Consider the following 13,704-nt stretch of genomic DNA (forward strand, 5'->3'; position numbering starts at 1 on the left):
GCCCTGAATAGACACTTCTCCAAAGAGAACATACAGATGGGCAATAGACATATGAAAAGATGCTCCAGGTCACTAATCAACAGAGAGATGCAAATTAAAACCACAATGAGATACCGCCTCACATCTGTCAGAATGGCTATCATCAATAAATCAACAAACAACAAGCATTGGGTGAGGCTGTGGAGCAAAGGGAACCTTTGTGCACAGCTGGTGGGAATGCAGACTGGTACAGCCACTGTGGTATGGAGTTACCTCAAAAAACTAAAAATGGAACTGCCTTAGGACCCAGCAATTTCACATCTGGATATATATCCAAAAAAATCTGAAACACTAATATGCACCCCTATATTCATTATTTACAATCACCAAAATTTGGAAGCAGCCCAAGTGCCCATCAGTAGACGAGTAGGTAATAAACAACAACAGTGGTACATTTACACAATGGAATACTCCACATCCATAAAAAAGAAGAAAATATTACCTTTTGAGACAGCATGGATGGACCTGGAAAGCATTATGCTGAGTAAAATAAGCCAGTCAGAGAAAGATAAATACCATATGGTTTCACTTATATATGGAATCTAATGAACAAAATCAACAAAATAGAAACAGACTCATAGATACAGAGAACAGACTGACAGTTGTCAGAGTGGATGGCGGGGGGCGGTGGGGGAGCGGTGGGGAATGGTTGAAAAGGGTGAAGGGATTAAGCAAAAAGCAAAAACAAAACACACAACTCAGACACAGACAACAGTATGGTGATTACAAAACAAAGTAAGGGAGGAAGCAGAGGGTAAAGGGGGATAAATGGCAACGGCAGGAGGCTTGGCTTTGGGTGGTGAACACACATACAGTATACAGACGTGCATTATGGAATTGTACACTTGAAACACTTAATTTAATAACCACTGCCACCCCAATAAATTCAATAAAGTTATAACAGAAAAACAACTCCTATTTATCCTCCAAAACTCACCTCAATTCACCTCATTTATGGAATCTTTCCAGAGCCCCCATCTGCCTGAGCTGAGTTAAATACCCCTCCTCATGTGTCTATCACGTACTTCTCTCTTCCTGTTGTAATTACTGATTTATCTCTGTATCCCCACAAGGACATGGGACACAGAGACCAGCACCTGGCCTGTAATGGGCCCTCAGAAAATCTTTGTTGCGTAGCTGAATGAATGTTGAATAAAGCAATAAGAAAGTGGATCTAATCATCTCAAAGGCTGGAGATTCTCTGGAACTGTGGCCGGCCGAGTCAGCAAACTGCAGCCCTCAGCCTAGCCACTTGCTTTTCTAAAAAGAATTTTATTGCAACACAGCCAGCCTCATTCACTTGCATACTAGTTATGGCTGCTTCTGCATTACAACCACAGAGCTACGTGGTTGTAACAGAGACTATTTGGCCCACGAAGCTAAAATATTTACTATCTGGCATTTAATTTGCCCACCCTGATCCAAAATATCTCATAACCAAATCAACTTTCCATAATGATAAAGAAAAATAACTACTATTACTTCCACTGCTGCTATTATTGATATTTATTCTATAGATATTGATGAAATAAGTCCCTCTGTTCTCGTATACTATACATTATCGTGGGTTGAAATGCATTAAATATGTACAAGCAAAGTGACATAGCTACAGATGTGGATAAAGACAGTGAAGGAAACAAACAGGATAATCTGTTAGAAAGTATCTGGTTGGGAAGGTGTCACTGTGGAGAAGGTGTCAGGGTAGCCTTTCTCTCTGGGGCAGTGACAATTATGTTAAAACATAAAGAAGGAAACAGAGCCAGTCTTAGAGAGTGCTGGGGAAAGTATGTTCTAGAAGGAATATTGAGTACAGGGGCCCCTAGGTCAGGAGGAGGTTGGCGTGCCTGAGGAACTGAATGGAAGCCACTGTGGACGGCATGCAGTGAGGAGAAAGGAAGGGACACAAACAGGCTTGAGGGAGGAGGCAGGATACCTGGCCTTGGAGGCCAGGGGAGGTGTTCTGACTGGTTGATTTCATTCTGAATGCCAGGTGCTATTCTAAGAGCTTCCACTGACTCCTCTCAACCATCTACTGTTTTAGTTTCTGTTAATGTTCTCAATTTAGAGGAGCAGAAACTGAGGCTCAGAGAGCTGTGAATTTAGTAACTAATGAATCGAGAGTCTGGGATGAGAACTTAGTCTGACTCAGAGCACAAGGACTGCCCAGCAAACTACACAGCCTCCCATCTGCTCCTGAACTCTACCACATAGACCCTCAACTTAAAAATGATCACGATGGCCCAGCTGGTGTGGCTCAGTGGTTGCATCGACCCCGTGAACCAAGAGGTCACTGGTTCAATTCCTGGTCAGGGCACATGCCTGGGTTGCGGGTGTGATCCCCAGCAGGAAGTGTGCAGAGGGCAGCCGATTGATGATGTTTCTCTCTTATCGATATTTCTATCTCTATCCCTCTCACATCCCCTCTCTCTAAAAATCAATAAAAACATGTTTTTAAAACAAATGATAATGGAACCACGAATCTGTCCCCAATCTACTCACCTGCCTTGGTTTCCAGTGACTCTCTGTGAACTGGTCCCTCTTTCCTAAAGAAGCCACACACTTCAGTGTCTCCGCCATGTTCTTCCTGCACACTGTGCCACTCTGTCCATCCACGAATTTCCCATGTCACCCTGCCACTTTCCCGCTAACCTTCTTCCCCTGTATTAACACCTCCCAGAAACACTTCACAGTGCTTGTCACGGAGCCAGTGCTGGGCTGTGTTTACTGAACAAATGCCTGCCTCCCCAGGGCTCATTCTTCCTATCCCTGAGCTCTGGGAGGAGGTGAAGGCCTTACTGCTATCTGAAGGTATCCCAACAATTTCCTGCTAATATCTCACAGACACCAGCCTCCTCATACAAGTCAGAAAATGCAGAGTTATCACATGCTTCGGCACTGAAAAGGCAAAACCCATAAGGGAAAAATAGTGCTGACACCTTAGAATTCTAACTTTAGAAATACTGAGCATATGCTGGCATTTTGCTGAATTTTCTGGCATTATCATGACCAGTCAGACTTTTTAACAAATACTGTGTTTGTGTTTTAAATTGTTCCAACTGAGTTTACTTGCTCTTTGAGACATATTTCATGAACTTAATTGTCTACATTTTAAAATTTGGTAAGATTCATCCTGTTTTTTTAAAAAAGTACCAAAGAAGGAAGTTCACAAAGTATGTTGAACTCTAAAGTAAAATTTATCTTAATAAGCAGAATTCAAAACAAAACTGGATGTAATTTGAGAAAAATGGTCCCAACTTCTGTTACCTGATTGAATTTCTCTGGTTACTTATATAATGTAGTATTCTTATCTAGTCTTTAAAACTTTTCTATTCTGACACTTTAACTTCTCACAAAAAATATAGTTCTTTCAGATAGCATTGCTGACACAAAACATCCCCTTCAGCACCATGGGCACACATCTCCATGAGTACAAGTTACATTCTGACATGCTATACACTGTCTAGGTTAGCATTTTTTACATAATGCTTTAGGCCATGAGAGATGTTTTTCTGAAGAAATAAGATGAATATATATACAGATCTAATAAAAAAGCAATACCTTCTTGTACTTCTCAGAACTGAGGGATCTAACAGCAAACTGTTTACATACACAACCTTAGATCCCCCTAATCCAGATTTTATGTCCACCCAAAGGGGGTAACAATCCTGCTCTATGTTGGGTGCAAAAGCAGCTCCTGAGCATCATTCCCGGGCCTGCGGGCAGTACGGCTTCGTTGTAGGCATGATGGTGGAGTCAGAAAACACTGTATATAAAAACACGTGAGGTAAGAGGTAAGGAAGTGCTTAGGTTCATTTATTCTTCAGCAGACACAGCCGCATCAAGATCTGTAAGCCTTAAGAATCTTAAGAAAGAGCACTAATTTATGATGCAGAAACTGGGAAAGTCTGATTTGTGGGTGGCATGATTTACTGCATACCCAGAGTCCTTTTAGGCCACTCCAAAGCCATGATGCACCTAATGGTACCCACAAAGCCAGCGCAGGTGGAAGCATCAGGAATATTTCCCAAGGTCTAATCACTGAAATTGTTCTTGTAAAGATAACCAATGACTTCCACGTTGTCAAATTCACAGATCCCGTCTCTGCCTTCAAACTACCTAGTTGCTCAGAAGCATTCAAAATGACTGACGTCTCCCTGCTCCTCAGGTCCTTGCTTCTCTCGGCTTTCTGGACACCAGATTCCCCTGGGTTCCTGCTTCTACCCTGGCTGCTGCTTGTCTTCTTTGCTAAAGCATGAATGCTGGAACATAGGCACCCATCCTGAGGTGCCTTCTGCTCTCTAGCTGCACCCCCTTGACATTTTTCTTTCTTTTTTAATTGACATACATTTTTAATAGATTCATGTGCACAATATAATGATTCGACATTTGTATATATTGCAAAATGATCACTATACTAGGTTTAGTTAATATACCTCACCACATATATTTGCAAAATGTTTTTGTCTTGGGATAAGAACTTTCAAGATCCACTCTCTTTGCTCCTTTCAAATATGCCCTTGACTTTAGAGTAGCATCTGGCGAACCCCCAATTTCAGTCTCCAGCCCTGATCTCATAGAGCTTGGGGCTCATATATCTAATTGCCTCTGTGATGGTTCCACTAGAACTTCCAAAACATAATTCTCTGTTCTCCTCTGAGGCCTATTCTCTCTCCCACTCCCCTGGCTAGTCAACCTATCTTAAATGGCATCACCATCCATCAGTTCCTCAAGCCAAAATTCTAGAAGTCCTCATTAGCTCTCCTCTTTCTCCATCACCCACCCTCAATGTCCAGTCCTACTGGCTCTACTTCTAAAATGTAGCCCAACAATTCCATCCCTTTCTCCCTCTGCTCTACAAGCTACCAGGATCTCTCATTTGGATCAGGGTACCAGCTCTTAACTGCTCTCCCACTTCCACTCTTACCTCTTCTACTGTATTCTACACAGACTACCTACGATGATCTTCAATAAGCATAGATCATGCTTTCAATGCTTAGATTAAAATCCAAACTTCTTACAGGGCATCTAAGGCCCTCTGTGATCTGGGCATCATCCACCTCCCTACTTTCTCTCCTCCTGTTCACGTCTCCTTACTCCAGCCATGCTGACCCTTTTCCTGGTCTCTGACCGTGCCAAGCTCAGGGCCTTTGTGTGCTGTTTCTTCCACATGGAACATATTTCTTGTGCAAATAGCTACACAGGAAGATCTCACCTTATCCTATATAATAAAACCCTAATATGTAAATCGACCAAAGGACGAATGGACCAGTCGCTATGATGTGCACTGACCACCAGGGGAAGACACTCAATGCCGGAGCTGCCCCTTGGTGGTCAGTGCACTCCCACGGAGGGAGCGCCTCTCAGCCAGAAGCCGGGCTCATGACTGGTGAGCACAGCGGCAGGGGTCCTCTGAGGCAGCACTAAGGACCCCTTGGGGGATGTCCGCCGAGAGATCCCAGATTGCAAGAGGGTGCAGGCCAGGCTGAGGGACCCCCTCCCCACCCCTGTGCACAAATGTTGTGCACTGGGCCTCTAGTGAAAATGTAAGTGAGAGTCCAAAAAGAAACAATGTGGCCTAATCTCAAAGATTCTCAAGTTATAAAGTAGAAAGTCTGGAACTTCTCCATCCTTCTACTGGGGGAACGTAGCACAGGGGTGGAGCCAGAAAGAAAGTTCTGTTGCTACTTTGGATCCAGCGGCAGTGAGACTGTGTATGGATCAGGGGGTTGAGAAGATACTGATGATAGTGACTGGGTGGGCATCAGGGGAGACTGGGAGGATTACTGGGAGACATTTGAGAATTGGGGAGAGGGAGGACTCCAAAAGCATTGAAGGATATGAGAGTCTAGGAGTGAAGGGGGAATGAGATTTTTAGAGTGGTTAGGGACTGGATCATTTGCTTTAAAAGCAGCAGGTATAGACTGGACTCTTTACTATCCTCTTGGTAGCTGAAGTGAGCTTTTGAAAATGACTGTGCTGAAACTAGCCCTTCTGGAGCCCAGGGTTGCTTAAGGGAGAGACCCAGTCTCAGCACATCATCTTAGACCAGAACAGGCAGAAAGAGGCCCATAAAATTTTATGATCATATGGAAAAGAAGAGCTATAACAGTAATAATGGTATAATGGTAGTAAAAGAAGTAAGATAAACACAGAAGAAAATAAGTTTTGTGCTTCCTGGGACCCAGGCTCCCACCTCCTGGACCTAGTGTGTACTGGTGAGGAAAGGAGGGGGCGAGGGGAGGCGGGTTTGATTCTCACGCATTTCTCACAAGGCGAGTTCTCCCTCCATCTCGCTATTTGCATGAGTTCCGCACAGGCATTCTCCACTCCACAGCCAGGCCTCTGGCCCAAGGTAGTGTGTTGAGCACAGGCTCTTGTTTTAACCTGTTTATCCCCAGACAAATAAAGTGAGTGGCTATAGAGGTGCCTGTATCTAAGAGTCTCTTGACGCTCAGCCTTACAGAATGATTAGTGTAAAGATGTCTGTTTGTCAGTCAGCCCTCCCTCCCTACTGTTGTGTGGTGAAGACAGGGTCATGGACACGCCTGCCTCCCACCCTGACTCCCCCACTGCTCTAAGCACAGATTCCCCAGGGCGCCCCTGTCCTGTGGGCTCTGCTGACCTGCCCCACCTGGAGCTGCAGGCATCCTCTTTAGGTGTCATTTAAAGGACCCTGTGAAATAGTAAGAGTGTGTGAGGAGAAAGGGGGTTGCTCTGAGGAAAACATGAAGAAAAATGGAAGGATTTCTGCAGAAAGGAAAAAATGAGTGAAGGGCACTGCTGCGCAAGTCCAGGAAGCTTGGGGACTCTGGCAGCGTGGCCCGCAAGGGAGAGGCCACTGCCTGGGATAAGCCAAGAGAGTAGGCCAAGCAAAGGGCTGCAGCACGGCTCTGGTGCCCAGGAGCCAATCAGAGCTGAGTCGTCATCACCCTCCAGAGCTTCCCATTGTCTGGAGTGAGAACTTCTCATCCTCAGTCCCAGTCCTCCTCCCCTCCCGTCCCTCCCCCCACCCCAACAGCACTAAAAAGGGATTTCATGTCTTCAGTGTCCTGTACAGGTGACACTCATCATTGTCACAGGCTGTGCTGGGACCCGATAATTCCCCGTGTGAACACACAGCTTTCTCTAAGAGAAGATACCCAGAAGCCCGAGGTAAAGGATTGGGGTCCCAAAGGAGTAGGGCTGGGGCGTCCCTCCCTGTCCTGGTGAGGGCTGAACTGCACGGAGGAAGTGGCAGCCGCAGCCCGAATGTGAGAGCACATATGAGCCAAAGGAGCTGCCTGCATGGATGGAACTACAGAGCTTTATGCTAAGCGAAATAAGCCAGTCAGAGAAAGATAAATATCACATGATCTCACTCATTTATGGAATATAATGAACAACATAAACTGAGGAACAAAAACAGATCCAGAGACAGAGAAGCATGGATCAGACCATCAAACCTCAAAGGGAAGGTAGGGGAGGGCGGGGGTAAGGGGACAAGATCAACCAAAGGACTTGTATGCATGTATATAAGCCTAACCAATGGACACAGACAACAGGGGGGTGAGGGTATGAATGTGGGGGTGGGGGAATGGGGGGATAAGGACACATATGTAATACCTTAATCAATAAAGAAAAATAAATAAATAAATAAATAAATAAATAAGCTGCCTGCCACCCCTGGGCATTGCAGGCAGGATATTCTAAAGCAGGGGTGGGCAACCCCTGGCACATGTGCCAAACATGGCATGCCAGTAACTATTGCTGGCACACGAAACCCTCTCTTATAATCTTCCATTTACAATTTTTGTGAACATTTGAATGACTTAAATGTTAAATTACAAGGAACTGGCAAGACGATGTTATGTTTGGTTACATAAAGGCTTTTGAAAAGAAACTGGAAGTCTTTAAGAGGGATGTGGATGGTGAGAGATTTAGATATTTCCCAAACCTCAAGAGGCACATCAAAGACCTCCCAAAAGATGACAGAACAGACTGTCAAAGCTTTCAAAAGCTGTTTTTAAACATCATCGAGTCAACTATTGAGCAGTTATTCTCAAGATTTGTGAAATTCAGAGAACTGGAAGAGACAGCAAAATTCATGAGGTTTCCAGACAGCATGAAACTGGAGGAACTAAACTTACAAATGTTTTCATGGATAGACATGGCTGACTTTCAAATGCAGTTGATTGAATTTCAGAGTAGCTCAATTTGGAAGCAGAAATTATTGACCTTAGAGTTGACTTGGAAAACATTGAAAAAAAGCAATTAGAGACAGGAGTACCAGAGAGAAGTGCTAAAAACGAACTATTGAGGACTTGGAATGCCATTCCAGAAATTTTTTTCTGTTTAAAAAACTTTGCAACAGCATTACTCTCCATGTTTTCATCTATATACGCTTGTGAATCTTTGTTCTCAGTGATGAATTTTGTTAAGTTTCGTAATAGGAGTAGCCTGATGGATGAAAGTAGTAGCTCGTGCATATCTCTGAAGGTCATGAAATATAAACCTGATGTGAAATCTCTGTCATCAGTGATGCAGCAGCAAAAGTCCCACTGATAATATCAAACAGAGTCATAAAGTTTTCTGTCGGACTATCAGTGCGCATGTATACATTAAAAAATAAATGTATTTTTCATCATCATATACTGTGTTTTTGTCACTCGGATGAATTTTATTATTTCTTCAAGGTTCTTCACATATGTACACCTTAAGAGATATCAAGTAGGTGTAACATGTTCTCAAAAAATTAGGGTTGGCATGCAGAAGAATTTTGAGTCAGAGATTTTGCTGGTTTTGGCATGCACTCACAAAAAGGTTGCCCACCCCTGTTCTAAAGGAATTGCTTCCCTGGAAATCTGACTCTTGCAAGATCAATCTCAACTAAGTTTAATTTTGGTAATTTCAATTTCAACTTTTTCCAAATTCTGTACATAAGACAAAACTATTAACATTTGTTATATCATGCTATTTCAAAAAAGTACATAATCCAATTTTATATCAAATATATAACTCACTGATGAAGGTGAAGGTGAAACGGTGCTGGGTAGCAATGGCCACCCAGGGAGGGGACATCCTGGCTTTAAACACGGTCCATCTGCTGTCTACCAACACTTTCGTGTCTCTAGCTGCATCCTGTCCTCCCAACTCTAGTCTCCTAAATTAGCTCCTACCTTCCCCTGTACACCTACTCCTGCCCCCTGCCTGCCTCTCTAAATGGCAGCTCCATCCTCCTAGTTGCCCAGGCCCAAAGCCCTGCAGTCTCTATTCATTACTCTTTCTCTCCCAGCTCATGTCCATTCAGTGTGCCCGACCTTCTCACTGTTTCACATCACTGCCAGGTCACTGCATCAGCTGTTTCCCCTGCTTCTGCCTTTGTCCCCTTAGTGTGTGCTCTCAACATGGGACTCAGAAAGATCCTGTTTACACAAAAGTCAGATCACTCTGCCCAGTTCCAAACTCTCCACTGGTCTGCTCACTCAGAGTAAGAGTCAGACCCTTGCCATGGCTCTTGAACCTACCATTCTCCTGCCCACTCACTGCTCCCGCCTCCCTGGCCTTCTTGCCACCTCAGGGCATTTGCACTGGCTCCTCCCTCTGCCTGGAACACTCCTCAGGATATCCACATGGTTCCCTCCTCCCTCTGCCTGGAATGCTCCCACCAGGATATCCACATGGCTCCCTCAGCACCTCCTCTGGAGCCATCTTCTCAGGGAGGCCTTTTCTGCCCACCTTATTTAAAGCTGTAACCCTCCTGCTTCATGTCTCAAACCTCCTATTCCCATCCCATCTCTGCTTCATTTTATTCAATAGTAGTTATTTCTCCCAATACACCATGTAATTTGTTTGCTCACTAAGAAAAGTCTGCCCCCTCCACCATTCTACAATTTAAGCTCCTCAGAGGCAAGGATTTTTGTCTGTTGTCTGCTTTATTCCCCCTCCCCACCTACAACAGTGCTGACATGTCAAAGTCCCTCAGCAGTAATTGTTGAATGAGTGACTGAATACATAACTAACCTATAGCAGCTCTGACAACAATATGTAGGTCCATCACATTATCATGAGAATCATCAAAAAATAATTTCATCTTTTATAGAAGTGCTTGTCAAAAAACTAATTATTAAGACCATCAATGATTACCTCAGTAAATGACAATTCACAGAGTAATATAATGGCAAAGAGGTGAGGAAAGTCCCCTTCCACTAATAATAAAATAAAAGTAATAATAATAATAGTAGTAGTAATAAAGCTAATATTTAATACTGGCAAAGGTATGGCAAGAAGAAGCATGTTGAAAAAACACGAGTATGAAAATAATTATTACAAGTTTTCTAAAAAATAAGCCTGCAAAAAGTTTAGATATGCATTATCCCATAATTACACTTAAAATAGCCTATCCTAAGAAAACAATATGAAAGAAGGCAAATACGTATGCACAAAGATTCCAATTGCAACATTATCGAAAATAGTTCAGAGTAAGCAGAATCCAAGAGCCAGTGGTACAATGGTTACCTCATTTCTACTGTTATTCCCAAGTAACCCACTTGCCCACCTATGTCCCATCCATATTACTCTTCAGGTTGCAATTTCTCAAACACCATGTTGCTTGCTTTGATGACACGTATCACAACTTATAACTGTGTGTTTCTTTCTGTGCTTGTTCTTACTGCTGCGTTCACCCATTAGACCAGCAGCTGCATGAAGGCAGGAGCACTGTTTTGTTCACTGCTGCCATCCTCTATGACAGCTGCTGGCACAAAATAAGTACCAGAATTTGTTGAATAAATGAACAAACACTATTAGGCTGCCATGAAATATTTCTGAAACATTTTGGCATAGGAAATGCCCACAATATGATATTCACAGGAAAAAAACAAAACTCACATTTGTGTTATTTTAGCTACTATGCTGAAAATGCATAGTAGCAGAAAAATGCATAGAAATAAAACAAATTGAAAGAAAAATCCCATAATATTGATTCTGTCTGGGTGCTAAAATATAAGGAGTATTACTTTCTTCTTTCTATTTTTCTATATTGAAAAAATTTTAAGTATATATGTATTATTTATATAATAAAGTGATACATTAAACCTACAAGAAGAAGAATGAAAGGAAAAACAAAGAAGTGCAGAGGATATTGCAGGAGGTGGCACTGGCCAGCCACTGCAGAGCAGAGTGACAGGGCTAGGAGAGGTGCAGGCCGTTCTGTGTTCAAGATTTGTGAACAGGTGAAAACAGGGTGACATGGTCAGTGCCGGCCTGTGGGAAGAGCTCTCTGACAAACTGTGGCCCGCAGGTGGTGCCCAGCCCACTGTTCTTGAATATTAAACTATATTGGCACACAGCCGCACCATCCACTCACCTCTTACCTGTGGCTGCTTCCATGCTAAGTAGTTACAACACAGACTATCATAGCCCAGAATGCCAAAAACATTGACTATCTGGCCTTTTACAGATAATGTTTCTGAATCCTGTTCTCCAGGATGTACTATAGGAGGGAGAAACTACAAGAAGTGGTTATAGGGCCATCATTTTAAAGGTGCCATGAAGGTGACCGTTAAAGATAGATAAGTCTTGATAAATGTCAGATGGAATAACAGAAAAAGGGTGAGGCATTCATATTTTAGACAGTTACCACATTTTATATGATAACTATTTAAAAGTGCAGCAGGGAAAACAGTCATTGTTGGATGGGTTACCTGAAGGATCAGAATTGTAGAGACTTGCAGCTGTTGCCATGGGTCCTGGCGGGTGGATGGCACTTGCTGAAGACCTCTGACTGGCGATCAGGATCCTGCTCTTTGCAGAAGGTAAACGGGACATCGCGCCCAATCCCAACTGGGGCTTAAGGAGCATGGCGGAGCGGTAGAAGGTGGGAGGAACTTCGTAGTGTGCATAGGGAGGAGAACAAAATTCTTCTTTTCCAGGGAGTTCTGTAACCTATAGCAAATGAACAGAAGCTCAATCAAAGAACTCACATCGCAGAATGAGGACTGCACCTGCTCAGGACACCCAGCTCCAGCAATAACCACCTGGCATCTCTGAGTTGCTCCATCCCTGATCACTTACCTTCTTGGGGCACAAGTGTCTTCATTGTTGAGTTGACAACACACCTGGATGACCTCTTGGGTCTCCTCCAGTTCTAATAGTCTATAAATCTACATCTCACTGGGAGAAAAAAGAACTTATTTGGTAAGATTTTTTAATTTGATTGCTGCAAAATCATCAGAATTTGTGCAAGTAGCCAATCTATAAGTAAATAATGTTAATGAAGCGTGGAAAGAATTTGCAAGTGTTCATAGAATTATGAGTTTCATTATTCCTAAGGAGAAAAGGCACAATTTTTCTGGTAACATAGTTTTATAATAAAAAAAATGAACTTTACCAATTTATGTTGTCTTTTCTAGGCTACTTATGAAATAAAACATGCACTGTTAATGAGGGAGAAAAGGCTATTTGAAAGAATATAAATGTTAATGGAAAAAATGTGTTTTCTGGCCTCCATAATCTATTTACGTCATTGAAAATGAGAGACTGATTTACATCCTCTGATTGTCCTCCCTGCTAAGGGCGGACTGACAGGAATGTCTGGGAAAGATTCACCAGAATGGAAGTTCTAGGAGAGAGTCTGTTGGCTGCTGAATCACTGACCTAGAACCGTGTCTGTCCATGGCCAAAATCAGTGAGCATCCAGCAGACAAACAAAACAGCTTTCTATTGTTTCCTAAATTTAATAATGTAACATTCCCGTTACTTTTTTCCAGTTAACAGTTTAGACTAGAATACAACTTATGGCTACCTTTCATGTATGCAATTCTGAACTCACAGAGCCTGTTCATGTTATCAGTGTTTCTTCATATTAAAAAGGAAAAAAATAAGACCGTACAATCATCTATTTCCTCTCAGTTTAAAAAGAATAGTGCCAGAGGCCATGCATGAAAAATACATCTGTTAATTAATTCTGCTCTAAATCACAATATATTTTATGTCATACATATCCAGGAATCACAAGCATTTAACAATACTAGTATTTTTAATAGGGTCTATGAAGCTCTGAGCCAAACTGTTGGAAGAGATAAGCCCTTAAATTGATACTCTTTGAATGCTGAAATAGATACAAGTTCTCCTTAAATTGACATTATTGAAACTAAAGATTAGGCCTTTAAAGTTTTATCATAATCACATTGTAAAACATGCATGATTGCTATTGTAGACCGGCTGAGCAGGGGCCACAGCAAATTACATTCCTTCAAAAGAACATTATACCTTTGCGCTCTGATAAAACTGTTTACTATTCTCCACTTAATTCTCTTACTATTGATCTTTAGCTTTTATATTATACTTATATTTTCTCTGTTCTTTTATTTTTGTTTCTAAATTTTGATGCCACTGCACATTGCTTTTAGCAGGTGCTCACATGAGGAAATTATAATCATTTCTAACCTATATCTGTCAAGTTTTTAGGATTGCAATATGCTGAGCTCAGTAATTACTCAGTTCTTTGAAACTGCATAGTTTTTAGGGCTCAAAACCCACCTGGGAAATGGTCATCACGATTTCAGTAACTTCAATGCCTGTCATTTTGTTGGATAATTTGTCACTGGTAAGATAACAAATTCTTTACACAGGTGAGAAATATGCCTCAGATGCCTAATCAGTGCATCTACAATAATAAAAGGGTAA

The 13,704-nt window shown here is 42.3% G+C and overlaps 1 protein-coding gene across 2 annotated transcripts in view; it reads right to left on the bottom strand.

Moving 5' to 3' along the window:
* Nucleotides 1-13,704, bottom strand: part of MTUS2 (microtubule associated scaffold protein 2) — a 503,374-nt gene that overhangs the window by 298,989 nt on the left and 190,681 nt on the right. For both annotated transcript variants that reach the window (XM_081083596.1, XM_081083595.1), the window contains exon 4: nt 11,721-11,961. In XM_081083596.1, the coding sequence (XP_080939722.1) occupies nt 11,721-11,961 (241 nt within the window). The remainder of the gene's footprint in view (nt 1-11,720; nt 11,962-13,704) is intronic.

Source organism: Myotis nattereri (genome assembly GCF_964212035.1).
Source record: "Myotis nattereri genome assembly, chromosome: 2".
Lineage (NCBI taxonomy): Eukaryota > Metazoa > Chordata > Mammalia > Chiroptera > Vespertilionidae > Myotis > Myotis nattereri.